The sequence below is a fragment of the Scyliorhinus canicula genome, chromosome 12 (assembly GCF_902713615.1).
Source record: "Scyliorhinus canicula chromosome 12, sScyCan1.1, whole genome shotgun sequence".
Lineage (NCBI taxonomy): Eukaryota > Metazoa > Chordata > Chondrichthyes > Carcharhiniformes > Scyliorhinidae > Scyliorhinus > Scyliorhinus canicula.
In genome coordinates this window covers 159,507,575-159,519,824 of record NC_052157.1, presented here as the reverse complement: position 1 = coordinate 159,519,824, position 12,250 = coordinate 159,507,575, and the positions used below count along the sequence as shown (strand labels likewise).

Sequence of the window (12,250 nt, the reverse complement as noted above, 5' to 3'; positions counted from 1 at the left end):
GAGGGAGTCTGAAAAGAAAATTAGTTGCTGAGCAGCAGTCTTGTGCCACTGGGGTTGTCTTCTGGTTGCTTGGTGGTGACAGTGCACAAATGCAAGGAAGTTGTATTTGTCTGATCTAGTAAGTTAGTGGTTGAGTGGTGCCCTTCACTCTGTTGTGAATTTGACTCTGCAGTCCCAGCATGTGTTTATTGCTACATGTGGGGTAAAACATTTCTTATTGCTCAGATCTGCTTGCAAATTGTCATTTTTCATTGGCTCTATGCCAATTTATGCAAAATTGGGACATTTGAGCAGCTATATGCAGTCTGTCTAGAAGGGCCATGCCAGATGATTTATCCTATTGATCAGACAATGATAAGGCCACAAATCATAAGACTTAGGAGAAGAGTTAGGCCATTTTGCCCTTCATTCTTGGGATCATTCTTTTGTAACTCCTCTGGACCCTCTCCAAGACCAGCACATCCTTACTTAGATATGGGGCTCAAAATTGCTCACAATACTCCAAATGGGGTCTGACCAGAGCATTATAGAGCCTCAACTGTACATCCCTGCTCTTGTATTCTAGCCCTCTTGACAAGAATGCTAACATTCATTTGCCTTCCTAACTGCCAATTGAACCTGCATGTTAACCTTAAGAGAATCCTGAACTAGGACTCCGAAATCCCTCTGTGCCTCTGATTTCCAAAGCCTTTTCCCATTTAGAAAAAGGTCTATGCCTCTATTCTTCCTACCAAAGTGTACAACTCACACTATTCCACATTGTATTTCATCTGCCACTTCTTTACCCCGTCTCCTGGCCTGTCCAGGTCCTCCTGCAGCCTATCTGATTCCTCAACACAGTCTGTTCCTCTACATATCTTGGTATCATCTGCAGACTTAGCAACAGTGCCCTCCGTTCCTTCTTCCAGATCATTAATGCATATCATGAATAGCTGTGGTCCCAACACTGACCCCGGCAGAGCACCACTAGTCACCGGCTGCCATCCTGAAAAGGACTCCTGTATCCCCAGTCTCTGCCTTCTGCCAGTCAGCAAACTCTCTATCCATGCCAGTACCTTGCCCCTAATGTCATGGGCTCTTAACTTATTTAGCAGCCTCTTGTATGGCTGGAAATCCAAATAGATCATGTCCACTGGTTCCCCTTTGTATAACTTCCTCGTTACCTCCTCAAAGAATTTTGACAGATTTGTTGGGCATGACCTCCCCATGCTAACTCAGTCCTATTTTACCATGCACTTCTAAGTACTCTGCGATTTCATCCTTTATAATAGACTCTAAAATCTTACCAACGACCAAAGTCAGACTAACCTGCCTAATTCCCTGTCTTCTGCCTCTTAAACAGGGGTGTTACATTCGCCATTTTCCAATCCTCTGGGACCCTCCCAGCCTCCAGTAATTCCTGAAAGAGCACCACCAATGCCTCCACAATCTCCTCAGCTATCTCCTTCAGAACCCTGGGTGTAGTCCATCCGGTCCAGGTAATTTATTCACCTTCAGACCTTTCAACTTCCCCAGCACCTTCTTCTTTGTGAAGGCCACTTCACTCGCTTCTGCCCCCTGACTCTCTTGAAGTTGTGATATGCCACTGGTGTCTTCCACTGTGAAGCCTGATGCAAAGTACCAAGTCAGTTCCTCTGCCATTTCTTTGTTCCCTATTACAATCTCTCCAGCCTCATTTTCGAGTGGTCCAATGTCCATTCTTGCCTCTCTCATAAAGTTTATATATCAAAAAAAACTCTTGCAATCTTCTTTAATATTTTAGCTTACTATCTCATCTTCTCCCCCCCTTATTATTTTTTTAGTGTCCTCTGCTCGCTTTTAAAGGCTTCTCAATCCTCTGGCTTCCCACTAATCCTCGTCATGTTGTATGCTTTTTCCTTTGCTTTTATGCTTTTGTTGACGTACCTTGTCAGCCATGGTTGCCTTGTCCTCCACTTAGCTTGTTTCCTCCTCCTTGGGATGAATTTCTGTTGTGCCTTCCGAATAACCCCTAAAAACTCCTGCCGTTGCTTTTAGCTGTCTTCCCTGCTAGATTCCCCTTCCAATCAACTCTGGCCAGCTCCTCCCTTATATCTTCGTAGTTACCTTTATTCAATTGTAAAACTGTTACATCTGATTCCAGCTTCTCCCTCTCAACTACTGGGTAAATGCTATCATATTGTGGTCACTGTCCCCTAAGGGTTCCTTTACCTTAAGTTCCCTAATCAAGTCTGCCTCATTACACATTACCAAATCCAAAATTGTCCATGATCAGACCCATTTAGACACTCAAAATTGGAAACTGGAAATCAGATTGAACTTCATACAGGTTTTCTTGTTTACTGTAATAGAATACTTAACATGTCCACATTTGAGGCTAGTACTTTCCAAGAACAATTAAGTAAGTTGGGAAAATTTAAAAGCTCACTCTACTGAAGAGTTAACATGTGTAGCTCGGCAGTAGGGTAGCACACATGGCTTGCACTGTGGCTTCACAACGGCAGAATCCTAGGTTCGATTCCCCGCTGGGTCACTGCCTGTGTGGAGTCTGCACGTTCTCCCAGTGTCTGCGTGGGTTTCCTCTGGGTGCTCCGGTTTCCTCCCACAGTCCAAAGACGTGCATGTTAGGCGAATTGGCCATGCTAAATTGCCCATAATGTCCAAAAAGGTTAGGCGGGGTTATCGGGTTATGGGGATAGGGTGGAAGTGAGGGCTTAAGTGGATCGATACAGACTCGATGGGCAAATGGCCTCCTTCTGCATTGTATGTTCTATGTATCTGGAAGCCAAAAGGCTAGGAAATACGATATCCTCAAACTTGAGGTCACCCATTTTGCGATTGAACCTGAAGAACAGAAGATAGACATGGAATCTGAAATGGACAGTCGAGCATTAGCACAATACAGCTGGAATAGCATAAACTAGAGCTAGAAACAGAAACATAAGCTAGAGCAGAAACTAGAGCTAGAATTCCTAGCAAGAGAAAAAGAAATGGAAAGGCAGGAGAGAAAGGAAAAGGAGGAATTAGAATTCCAAGAAAAGGCCCTGTAGAGTATCAGGCCCTGGGGATCTATCAGCCTTCAATCCTTTTTTAAAATTTAAAAAAAAATAAATTTAGATTACCCAATTATTTTTTCCAATTAAGGGGCAATTTAGTGTGGCCAATCCACCTACTCTGCACATTTTTGGGTTGTGGGGGTGAAACCCACGCAGACACGGGGAGAATGTGCAAACTCCACACAGACAGTGACCCAGAGCCGGGATCGAACCTGGGACCTCAGCGCCGTGAGGCGGTTGTGCTAACCACTAGGCCACCGTGCTGCCTTCAGCCTTCAATCCTAACAATTTCCCCAACACCATTCCTCTACTAATATTGATCTCCTTCAGTTCCTATCTCTCACTAAACCCTATGGGGTGGGAGGTAAATGGGAGGAGGATTGGAGGAAGGAGAGATTGGGGGTTGAGGAATGGAGGGGAGGGAGGAAATTGGGGGAGGAATCGGGTTGAACTGACGGACACAGCCTTGCCCTTAGAGAATCTGGAGACGATGAAGACCTCACTGGTCCTGCTGGCATTTATGGACCCTTGCTGCTGCCTGTTCTCCATCCTCTGGCGCCTCTCTGGCTCACACTCCATCCCCTCCTGGACTGCCTCATCCTCCTCCTCAGACGAGGCCTCATGTCCCTCTACCTGCTGCTCCTCCAGCATGCCGCCCCGCTGCTTTGCCAGATTGCGGAGGGCACAGCAGACCACCACAAATGATAAGAGATTGCAGAGTTCTGAACTTCAGGGAGATCTGGGTGTCTTAGTGCATGAATCATAAAAGGCTAGTATGCAGGTGCAGAAAGTAATTTTAGCAAGCTCATAGAATGTCATCATTTATGACGAGGGGGATTGAATACAATAGCTTGGAGGTTATGTTATACAGGGCTCTAGTGAGACCATGTCTGGAGAACTGTGTACAGTATTGGCCTCCTTATTTGAGGAAGGATATAAATGTGTTGGAAGTAGTTCCAAGAAGGTTTACCAAACTAATACCTGGAATGATTGGGTTATCTTTTCAGGAAAGGTTGGACAGGCTAGGCTTGTGTTCACTGCAGTTTAGAAGATTAAGAGGTGACTTGAGTGAAACACATAAGATCCCGAGGGGTCCTGACATGGTGGATGTAGAGATTATATTTCTTCTTGTGGGAGAATCTAGAACTAGGGATCACTGTTTAAAAATAAGGAATCCCCATTTTAAATAGAGATGAGACAATTTGTTTTCACACAGAGGGTCGTGAGTCTTTGGAACTCTCTTCCTCAAAGCATGGTGGAAGCAGAGTCTTTGAATATTTTTAAGGCAGAGGTGGATAGATTCTTGGTAAGCAAGGGGGTGATAGGTTATTGGGGGTGGGCAGGATGCCAATTTGAGGTTACTATCAGATCAGATGTGATGTTATTAATTATAGAGCAAGCTTGAGGAGCTGAATGGCCTACACCTGCTCTTTATTTGTATCTGCAATGGGAGTGTCATTTTAAGAAAGGTTTTTGCCTTATCACATGGCTTCAGTGATGTAATTTGTGTGGGAAGAGCTGGTCTATGTCTCCAAGCGTTTTTTTCTTATTTTTGCTTCGAATTTTGGGCTGGTTTGAACCGCACGGGTTGAAAGAAGTGTTTTTCTCTATCTGCATTTTAAAAGCTGTTCTCAGACCACTTGTTAACTTAAAAGAGATAATTCTTTCTGGAAGGAATTCAAACCTGCTGTTTGAAAAGGGGAACAGAGTATCACTAACAAGTCTTTTACCAGTGAGAATGCCGTGTGCTGGGCCACACCCTTGAAAAGGGGTTTCTGGTTTTACTTTGATTTTATTATTGAATTGGAACAGTTGAGGGGGAATTCATTAAGAGTTATACATAGATTACTGTAGCTGTGTGGGGTCTTTGTGTTTGTAATTGATAAAAATTCTAGCTGCGTGTGTTTATACAAATGTTAACTAAGTTCTTAAAATAAAGCTCTTTTTTTGATTAAAAGCGCCTAAGAAGTCTGTTGAATAACACCTGAAAGGCCGGCTCTTGTGTTTATCCTAGCCAAATTCAACATAAAGTTTTCGGTCAGATGAACTCCATAATATAGTTTGGAGATTTTTAAAATCCTGGCCCATAATATATATAATTTATTTTGTGAGCATATTCCTTGTAGATTAGCCTCCATCTTTGAACCACCAGTCCTGTACATCACTTCCATTTAGACATGGCATCCCCACTCCACCCCTTCCAGCTGAAGGACATCCTGGATGACCAGAAATGAGTGTTCCTCTCATTCATACATGACTGTTTATGAACTCAATCGTGCTAGATACCTGGCAGTAGTAAATGTAAACATTCTAATTTCTGACTGGGGGGAACTTAATTCTGGCAAGATGGCCGTTTAATGAGCATGCATTATGTGCTGTTGTATATTCATTGGGAATCTTGAGCCTCCTTTTAAGTCCCGAGAAAATAATTGCAGAAGTTCATCCCATTGCTGGGAGTCCGATGTTTGGCCTCCTGTCAAATTAAGTTGCCTTGCCCGCCAAGCTCTCTGCTGCTGGCAAGCCTGGAAGATTCCAGCCTCAATGTCTGTTGGAACTAAAATACTCAAAGCACTATGAATAGATGCCAGTGAAAATCCGAATACTCTTGACGACACATAACAGGAATTTTAGACGGACAAAATGGACAGAAGGCGCTAGGTTTTCTCAACAAAAGCCTTCCTTGGGTCAGACCCCCCACCCCACATCCCAAAAGAGATTTAATTATAATTGTGCTGCATACAGAGAGGGTGATGAGAAACTCAAACTTGAACAGAGAATAGCTGTTGCAGACATACCAGCTGTAGTAGTTGAAAGATCAATGTGAGAGAGTGTTTAGTATGAATATGTCTTTTTTTTTTGCTGAACAACATTGTAATGAAATGCTTGTAGCATTTAATCTTGCCTGAAGATGTTATAAAGCCAATCTTTATATCGAAAATTATTTTATTTAATTCATGTGCTGAAACTACTGGTTGAGTTTTCAAAGTCTGAAAAAGCATTCCAAAGACTTAACCGCTGCTAAGGTGGATAAGCATTTGTAAAATACTGCAGATGCTTGAAATCTGGAATAAAAACAGAAAATATTGGAAAGACTCAGCAGGTTTGGCAGCATCTGTGGAGAGAGAAACAGAGTTAATGGGCGCAATTCTCCCATCGGGAAGTCCCGACGCTGGAGTGAAAACCGGAATGTTTCACTCCGGCATCGGAGGCCGCTCCCAGCCCCCTATTCTCCTACCCCCGGGGGGGCTAGGAGCGGTGCCGCGTCATTTACGCGCACCGGGCCTTGGCGTCACCTGTGCATGCGCATGTTGGCCAGTGCCAATCCGCGCATGCGCGGTTGCCGTCCTCCCCGCGGCCGCCCAGCAAGAAAATGTTGGATGGATCTTGTGGGATGGCGGATGAAAGGAGGCCCTCCTTCAGAGACGCCGGCCCGCCGATCGGTGGGCACCGATCGCGGGCCAGACCCCTTTTGAGGCCACCCCGGTGCAAGAACCCCCCTCCCCATCCCACAAGCTGCCCCCCTCCCCCCCCCCCCCCTCCCCCCCCCCCCCCCCCCCCCCCCAGCATTCCCGCGCTGTTCCCGCCGGCACCGACCAGGCGTGGATGGCACCGGCGGGAACCTGTCGTGTTGGGCAGGCCACACGGCCCATCCGGGCCGGAGAATGGCCGCTCGCCCGTTACAAACAGCAAGCGGTGATTCTCCCAGTGGCCAGCTGTGAATCGCGCCGCGCCGGTTTGGGGGGGGGGGGGTGGGAGAACCGAGGCGGCGTGACAGGCCTCGCTCGGTGCCCCGGCGATTCTCCCACCTGCCGTTGGGGGGGGGGGGGGGGGGGGGGAATTCCGCCCACTATTTCTGCTCCATATGTCTCTTCTCCAGCTGAACCATTAACTCTGTTTCTCTCTCCGCTAGACCTGCTGAATCTTTCCAGCATTTTCAGTTTGTATGTGTATGACTGAACCTTGCACATTTCAAAGCCATTAAAATGGAGCCAGCCTGCCTGGAAGAACTATCAAGGACAATCATCTTTGAAGAATGTGAATGACTGCATCTCCTGACCCATTTATAAAATATCCAGACAACCGCCATGTATTCAATTGGAATAAACCATGAGACTTAGTCACTTTGGACAATGGACTCTGGCTGAGAAAGGAGCTTGTTCAGCCATAAGAAAATCATGGCTTGCACCATGGACCTGGAATCAACTTGGTATGACCGTGTTTGGGTAACTGGTTAGTTGGTGACATCCCCTCTCCCATGTTTAAGATATTGCTTTGCTCCAGGCCACAAAACAGAAGGGGGAAAGCCGAAGAAACAAGACCCTTGAGTGGATACATGCTCTCTTTCCACCCAGCCTGCAAACTCAATCCCTGCCTGTTGTTTGACCACTCCTTTGCTGCAGGCAGTGTTTTAAGAATCAACCCAGCAGCTGCTGCCTTTGGGAAAACAGAGAAATCATCTGTCAACATCCTTAAACAGTCTTGCGCTGTATCCCGAGGGACCATCTGGCCCAGCGTGAAACCATCCAATGGACTTTGAAAAACAGTGCAGTCTACCCTCTAACTTTGTAGTGTGTATGTGTGCGCGCGTGTGTGTGTGTGTGTGTATATGTACCCTTGAATACATGTATGCATCACAGTTGGAGCGTTTTTATGACTATGTGTTAAGTACAGTAAATAATAGGCTATTTTCTTTTTAAAAAAATAGAAGGAAACCTGTCTATGTGTCTTGTACAGTTAGAGCCCATAAACAGTTAAACAAGCACTTGGCAAGCGTATCCTTAAAAAAGACAGTTGCAGTCAAAAGAGGGGAGCAAGTCCACTCCTCCTCAACTGATCGTAACACAAATTTGATCATAAAACTGAGGGTAATTTCTTTTTAATAACTTAAGGAGTACCCACCAATTATTTCTTTTTCCAATTAAAGGGCAATTTAGCGTGACCAATCCACCGAACCTGCACATCTTTGAGTTGTGGGAGTGAAACCCATGCAGACAGGGGGAGAATGTGCAAACTCCACACGAACAGTGACCCGGGGCTGGGATCGAATCCGCGTCCTCAGTGCCGTAAGGCAGCAGTGCTAAGCGTTGAGCCACCATGCCGCCGCTGAAAACTGAGGGTGATTTCTGGACTAATGCTCTCCTTTGAATCAGTTCAGCATGTTTGTGTGTTAACTCCTTTTTTTTTCTTTCTCACCAGCCCACCCTACTGTTGTGTGGATCTGTACTCCCTTCGAAGTGGCGAAATGGTCAAGTCCATCCAGTTCAAAACCCCCATCTATGAACTGCATTGCAACAAAAGGTAGGGAGGAATTGAAAAGCATTGTGAGATCTTATGAGTTAGAATTCTTTTCATTCTTCTTTGGCATTCAGGCTAAACTGTGCAAGATGATACAGCTAATGACTATGATGGCATGCATAAACTGAGGTGATGCAACCTTTTTTCCTTTCTTAAACCATTTTTCAATGGTTTTCAAAATATTTATCTGTGGCTTTTCTGTTTCAAATGCAATGTCGTTAAAAATGTTAATACTAGAATGTGTTTTGGTGGGGTCCATAAATGTCAGTGTGGCTTTTGTATTTACTGCAGCGAATATCAAAAGCATGATCCTATCACTATTGTCTGTGGTTTCAAATATAAGCTGCTTGATTTAACCTTTCCATGAGCAGTGGAGACTGATGTTTTCTTGAACCTTGGGAACGCTGGTGGACACGTTGGCCTATAAATTCCGAGATACTGCATCCATTTTTCAGGCACAAAATGGGCACCAGTACATCCCAGATGGTATTTAGGGCATTAGTTCTGTTTATGCTCTGGAGCTACACATATACAGCTCACCATATTGGTAAAGGCAAAAAAGAAGCATCCAGAAAATATGCCTGAAACAGTCGTTTGACTCTTTACATATACAATTAGGTGGCCTAACGTTTTTTTTTACCAAATTGGGCTGCCCTGAACGACATTACCCTCTTGATTTCCCTATCTCTCAGCAATGGCTGAATTGTTCTACTCCTGTCTCCGTCTCAGGAGGCCAAAGATTCAAGCCCAACTCAAAAGACTTGAACGTAAAGATCTAGGCTGATATTCCTGTACAGTACTGAGGGTGGGAGGCACTGTTTTGCAGATGGGATGTTTTACCCCTACTAATCTTGTCAGGAGGAAGAAGAGATCCACTGAGGTGCACGTACAAACGTAAACACCGAGAGTAATTGGCGAGGTAACTGGTGGCCTATCGTAAGGGAAAATGCACAAAACATTTCTTCCACTGCTAGAGTAGCGAAAGAGATCAGTTACAAAGAAGGTGAGAACCTTAAAAGGTGGAAAATGAAAGCTTGAAACTGCATGAGCATGAAATATAACTATCTGAAATGATTGTCATGTGTTGATGAGGAAAAATGTGAACTCTTGCCCGACCTAAAAAACAACTGCCATGATACATGAGATTGAAGTCAAGCTGAAAGGAATCGAAGTAAATAAGTACCAAGATAATGAGATTTACCCGAGACTAAATAGTGGGGTTTGCGAAATATTTGAAAGATTATCATGAGAGTCAATAGAGATGGGGCTGTTCTGGTAGAATAGTTAACAAGCGAATGTTCCTGTACTCAGAAAGTTGAAATTTTGGAAAATTCAGAAGGAAAACCAGAGGGCATATTTTGCATAACTGGTGTTGAAATAGCCAAGGAAGACATTGGTGGAAAAACTAGGAATTTGAGTAGTCTTTACAGCCAATCTATTTAGAGCAACAATTAACAAAAGCAATAGAATGTTATCCCACATAATTGATTCATCAGAATGTGTCTGAGAAGAAAGTGATAAACAAAGAATAAGTTTCAGCAACATTTCATTGCACGTGGTATGTTAATTCTGCACTTCATTAAGTGTTTTTATAAAAACAGTTTATCTCTCTCTCTCCTCCCCCCCCCCCCCCCCCCCCCCCCCCCAGTCCTAAACGAGTCAAAACCTGCTAAAGTTCAGTTTCATAGATGGTAACAGTTCTCCGTATCTTGTTCAACTGTCCATTCTTCATGTGTTAGCCAAGTTAATGAATGTTGGCAGCTTTTCCCCCACAGGGAAATTACTGCTGAGCCAGATATTTTCTACACCTACACATACGCACTTTCCAACAGTTCAAAATACTGTTTAAAACAAAATTAGATATTTTTAACAATCCTCTGATTTAGTCTGGGAACAAAAGGTCGATGACTGTGTATCATACAGTTGTCATATTTTTAGGATGTTAAGAAACTTTTTTAAATTCACGTCCGTTGAGGCTTAAAGCATAGCCTTAAACTGCTTCTACCACTTGGTGTCACTAAAACTATGTGCTTTTCCACATTGTGTTGCCAAGCCACAGTTCTCATATTTAATAGAATAAAAGACAAGGTTAAAGTGTACATTTACAGACTTAGCCCTGGAATTCAGATGCTGTACCCTTACAGGGCAGATTGTGTTGATTTTCTGCTCACATAGCGTACACCAGCAAGCAGTGTGGTTTGAAAGTATTGCGAAAACATAGTTCGGGAGAATTGTTTTCCAGGGTAGTGGGAAAGTGATGTAGGTCACTGGTGCTTCAGATCCGAATAGGATATGTACGGTGCTTTTGTGAATTCAAACTTCAAGATAATTATAGCTGAGCAAGTCCACTTGAACCAAATTATTCCATCCATCTCATAAAACCAACAGTTTCTTCAGTTTGGTTATCTTTCAAAAGAAGTTTTTGGTTTTACTGTCTTGAATGTCCAAATATCGATCGCTCTGTGTGAAGAACTGCTTGTTAGCTGTCAGTCTTAAAGTTACCCTTCATCAGTTTATACCTGTCCAGCTGTCAAGCTTAACTGTGATGTGGCCCAGGTGTGCCTTTTGTATATTGTATAATTTATAATTAGATGTGTAACTGATTATGTTGATGTGTAGATGTTACCTGTCTATAGTTCCCGTTAACTCATGGACAGAGTTTTCAAACAACCAGTGTTGATTGAAGGCAGGGATATGTAACATAAAATGGTTGGTCAGTCCACCATCTTCCTGCACACCACCGCGTTGTCCCCTTTATTACAGTGGGTAAGTGTCAGCCTACCCTGAGGTCTATTGAGGTCCTTAAGTTGCTAGGGAATTCCCTACTCCCTACGCTTCTATGTGCACCCCCCCCCCCAAAAAAAAGAATCCCCTTGCTAGGGTTGCCAATTCTTCCCTGACCAGAAACTCCAGACTTACCTGTGACTCTGGCATCTGTGATCCTCATTCTTGACGCCCCCTTGTCGCAGCAACTAGTACTGCATTCTGGCACTGGTGGGACCATCAGCTGCTGGCCAATTAGCTCTGAGTAGCAGAAGTCCCACTCTCAGCTTTTTGAGGTAGCCCTCTGTATATTATCACTGCAGGGCAGCCTTTTTAAAAGTTGGTGAGATGTCCCGCAGCGTGCAATCTCGCCCCACACCACCTGTAAAATTCACCTCCATGTTTATTGCGTCCCATTGTTCCCGAAGTGAAATTCTGAATAAACCAAAAACCTGTGACAATTAAACATTAGCAAAATGAAGCCAACTTGTTTGATTCTCATAAGGAACTCCAAATCCTGATTCCTTTCTTTTTCCTCAGTTGCTTTTTCAGGGTCCATCTTATGATGCACAGCTACTGTTTCTAGTTTGACTCTTGAGTCTTTCAATCTATTTCATCCAAAATTGTTACCTGCCTCTGACCCAACCTTATTCTTGCTTTAGAACACTTCATCCAAAACATTGTGAATCTCTATTAGCAGTCAATTTCTTTCTTCTCTGGTTCACACCATTTTTCGAGTAAACATGAGACATTTGAGAATGTTGAATATGGAGTAAATGTTATTGGCACCTAGGATGCTCAACCCGGATCAAGAGTGTGGCTTTTGGGTTTCTAGTCCTATAATTCAAGCCCTCTGAAGAGTTATTGGATACCATGCTACTTCCCACATATTTCCGTTGTTATGATGCCCTGGGTTACTGCACAGTCAATTCCACGTGTCCCAGAGTCACAACACAAGTGAATTACCAATAATTCTTATAAAAATGCCCAAAGTCTTCGGCTGCCAATTAATTACAGCCACTAGGTTTGTAAACGTAAACACAATTACTGTTTATTTATAACAAGATCTATTGTGAAATATGCAGTAAATACAACTGGTTAACATTGAAAGGAACCTCTTTCAAATCCTTTTCTGATCCTGGTTTCCTTCTTAATGC

The 12,250-nt window shown here is 43.8% G+C and overlaps 1 protein-coding gene across 3 annotated transcripts in view; it reads left to right on the top strand.

Moving 5' to 3' along the window:
* bcas3 (BCAS3 microtubule associated cell migration factor) overlaps positions 1-12,250 on the top strand; it is a 1,085,633-nt gene that overhangs the window by 182,439 nt on the left and 890,944 nt on the right. For all 3 annotated transcript variants that reach the window (XM_038814687.1, XM_038814685.1, XM_038814686.1), the window contains exon 8: positions 8,232-8,333. In XM_038814687.1, coding sequence (XP_038670615.1) covers positions 8,232-8,333 — 102 coding nt within the window. The remainder of the gene's footprint in view (positions 1-8,231; positions 8,334-12,250) is intronic.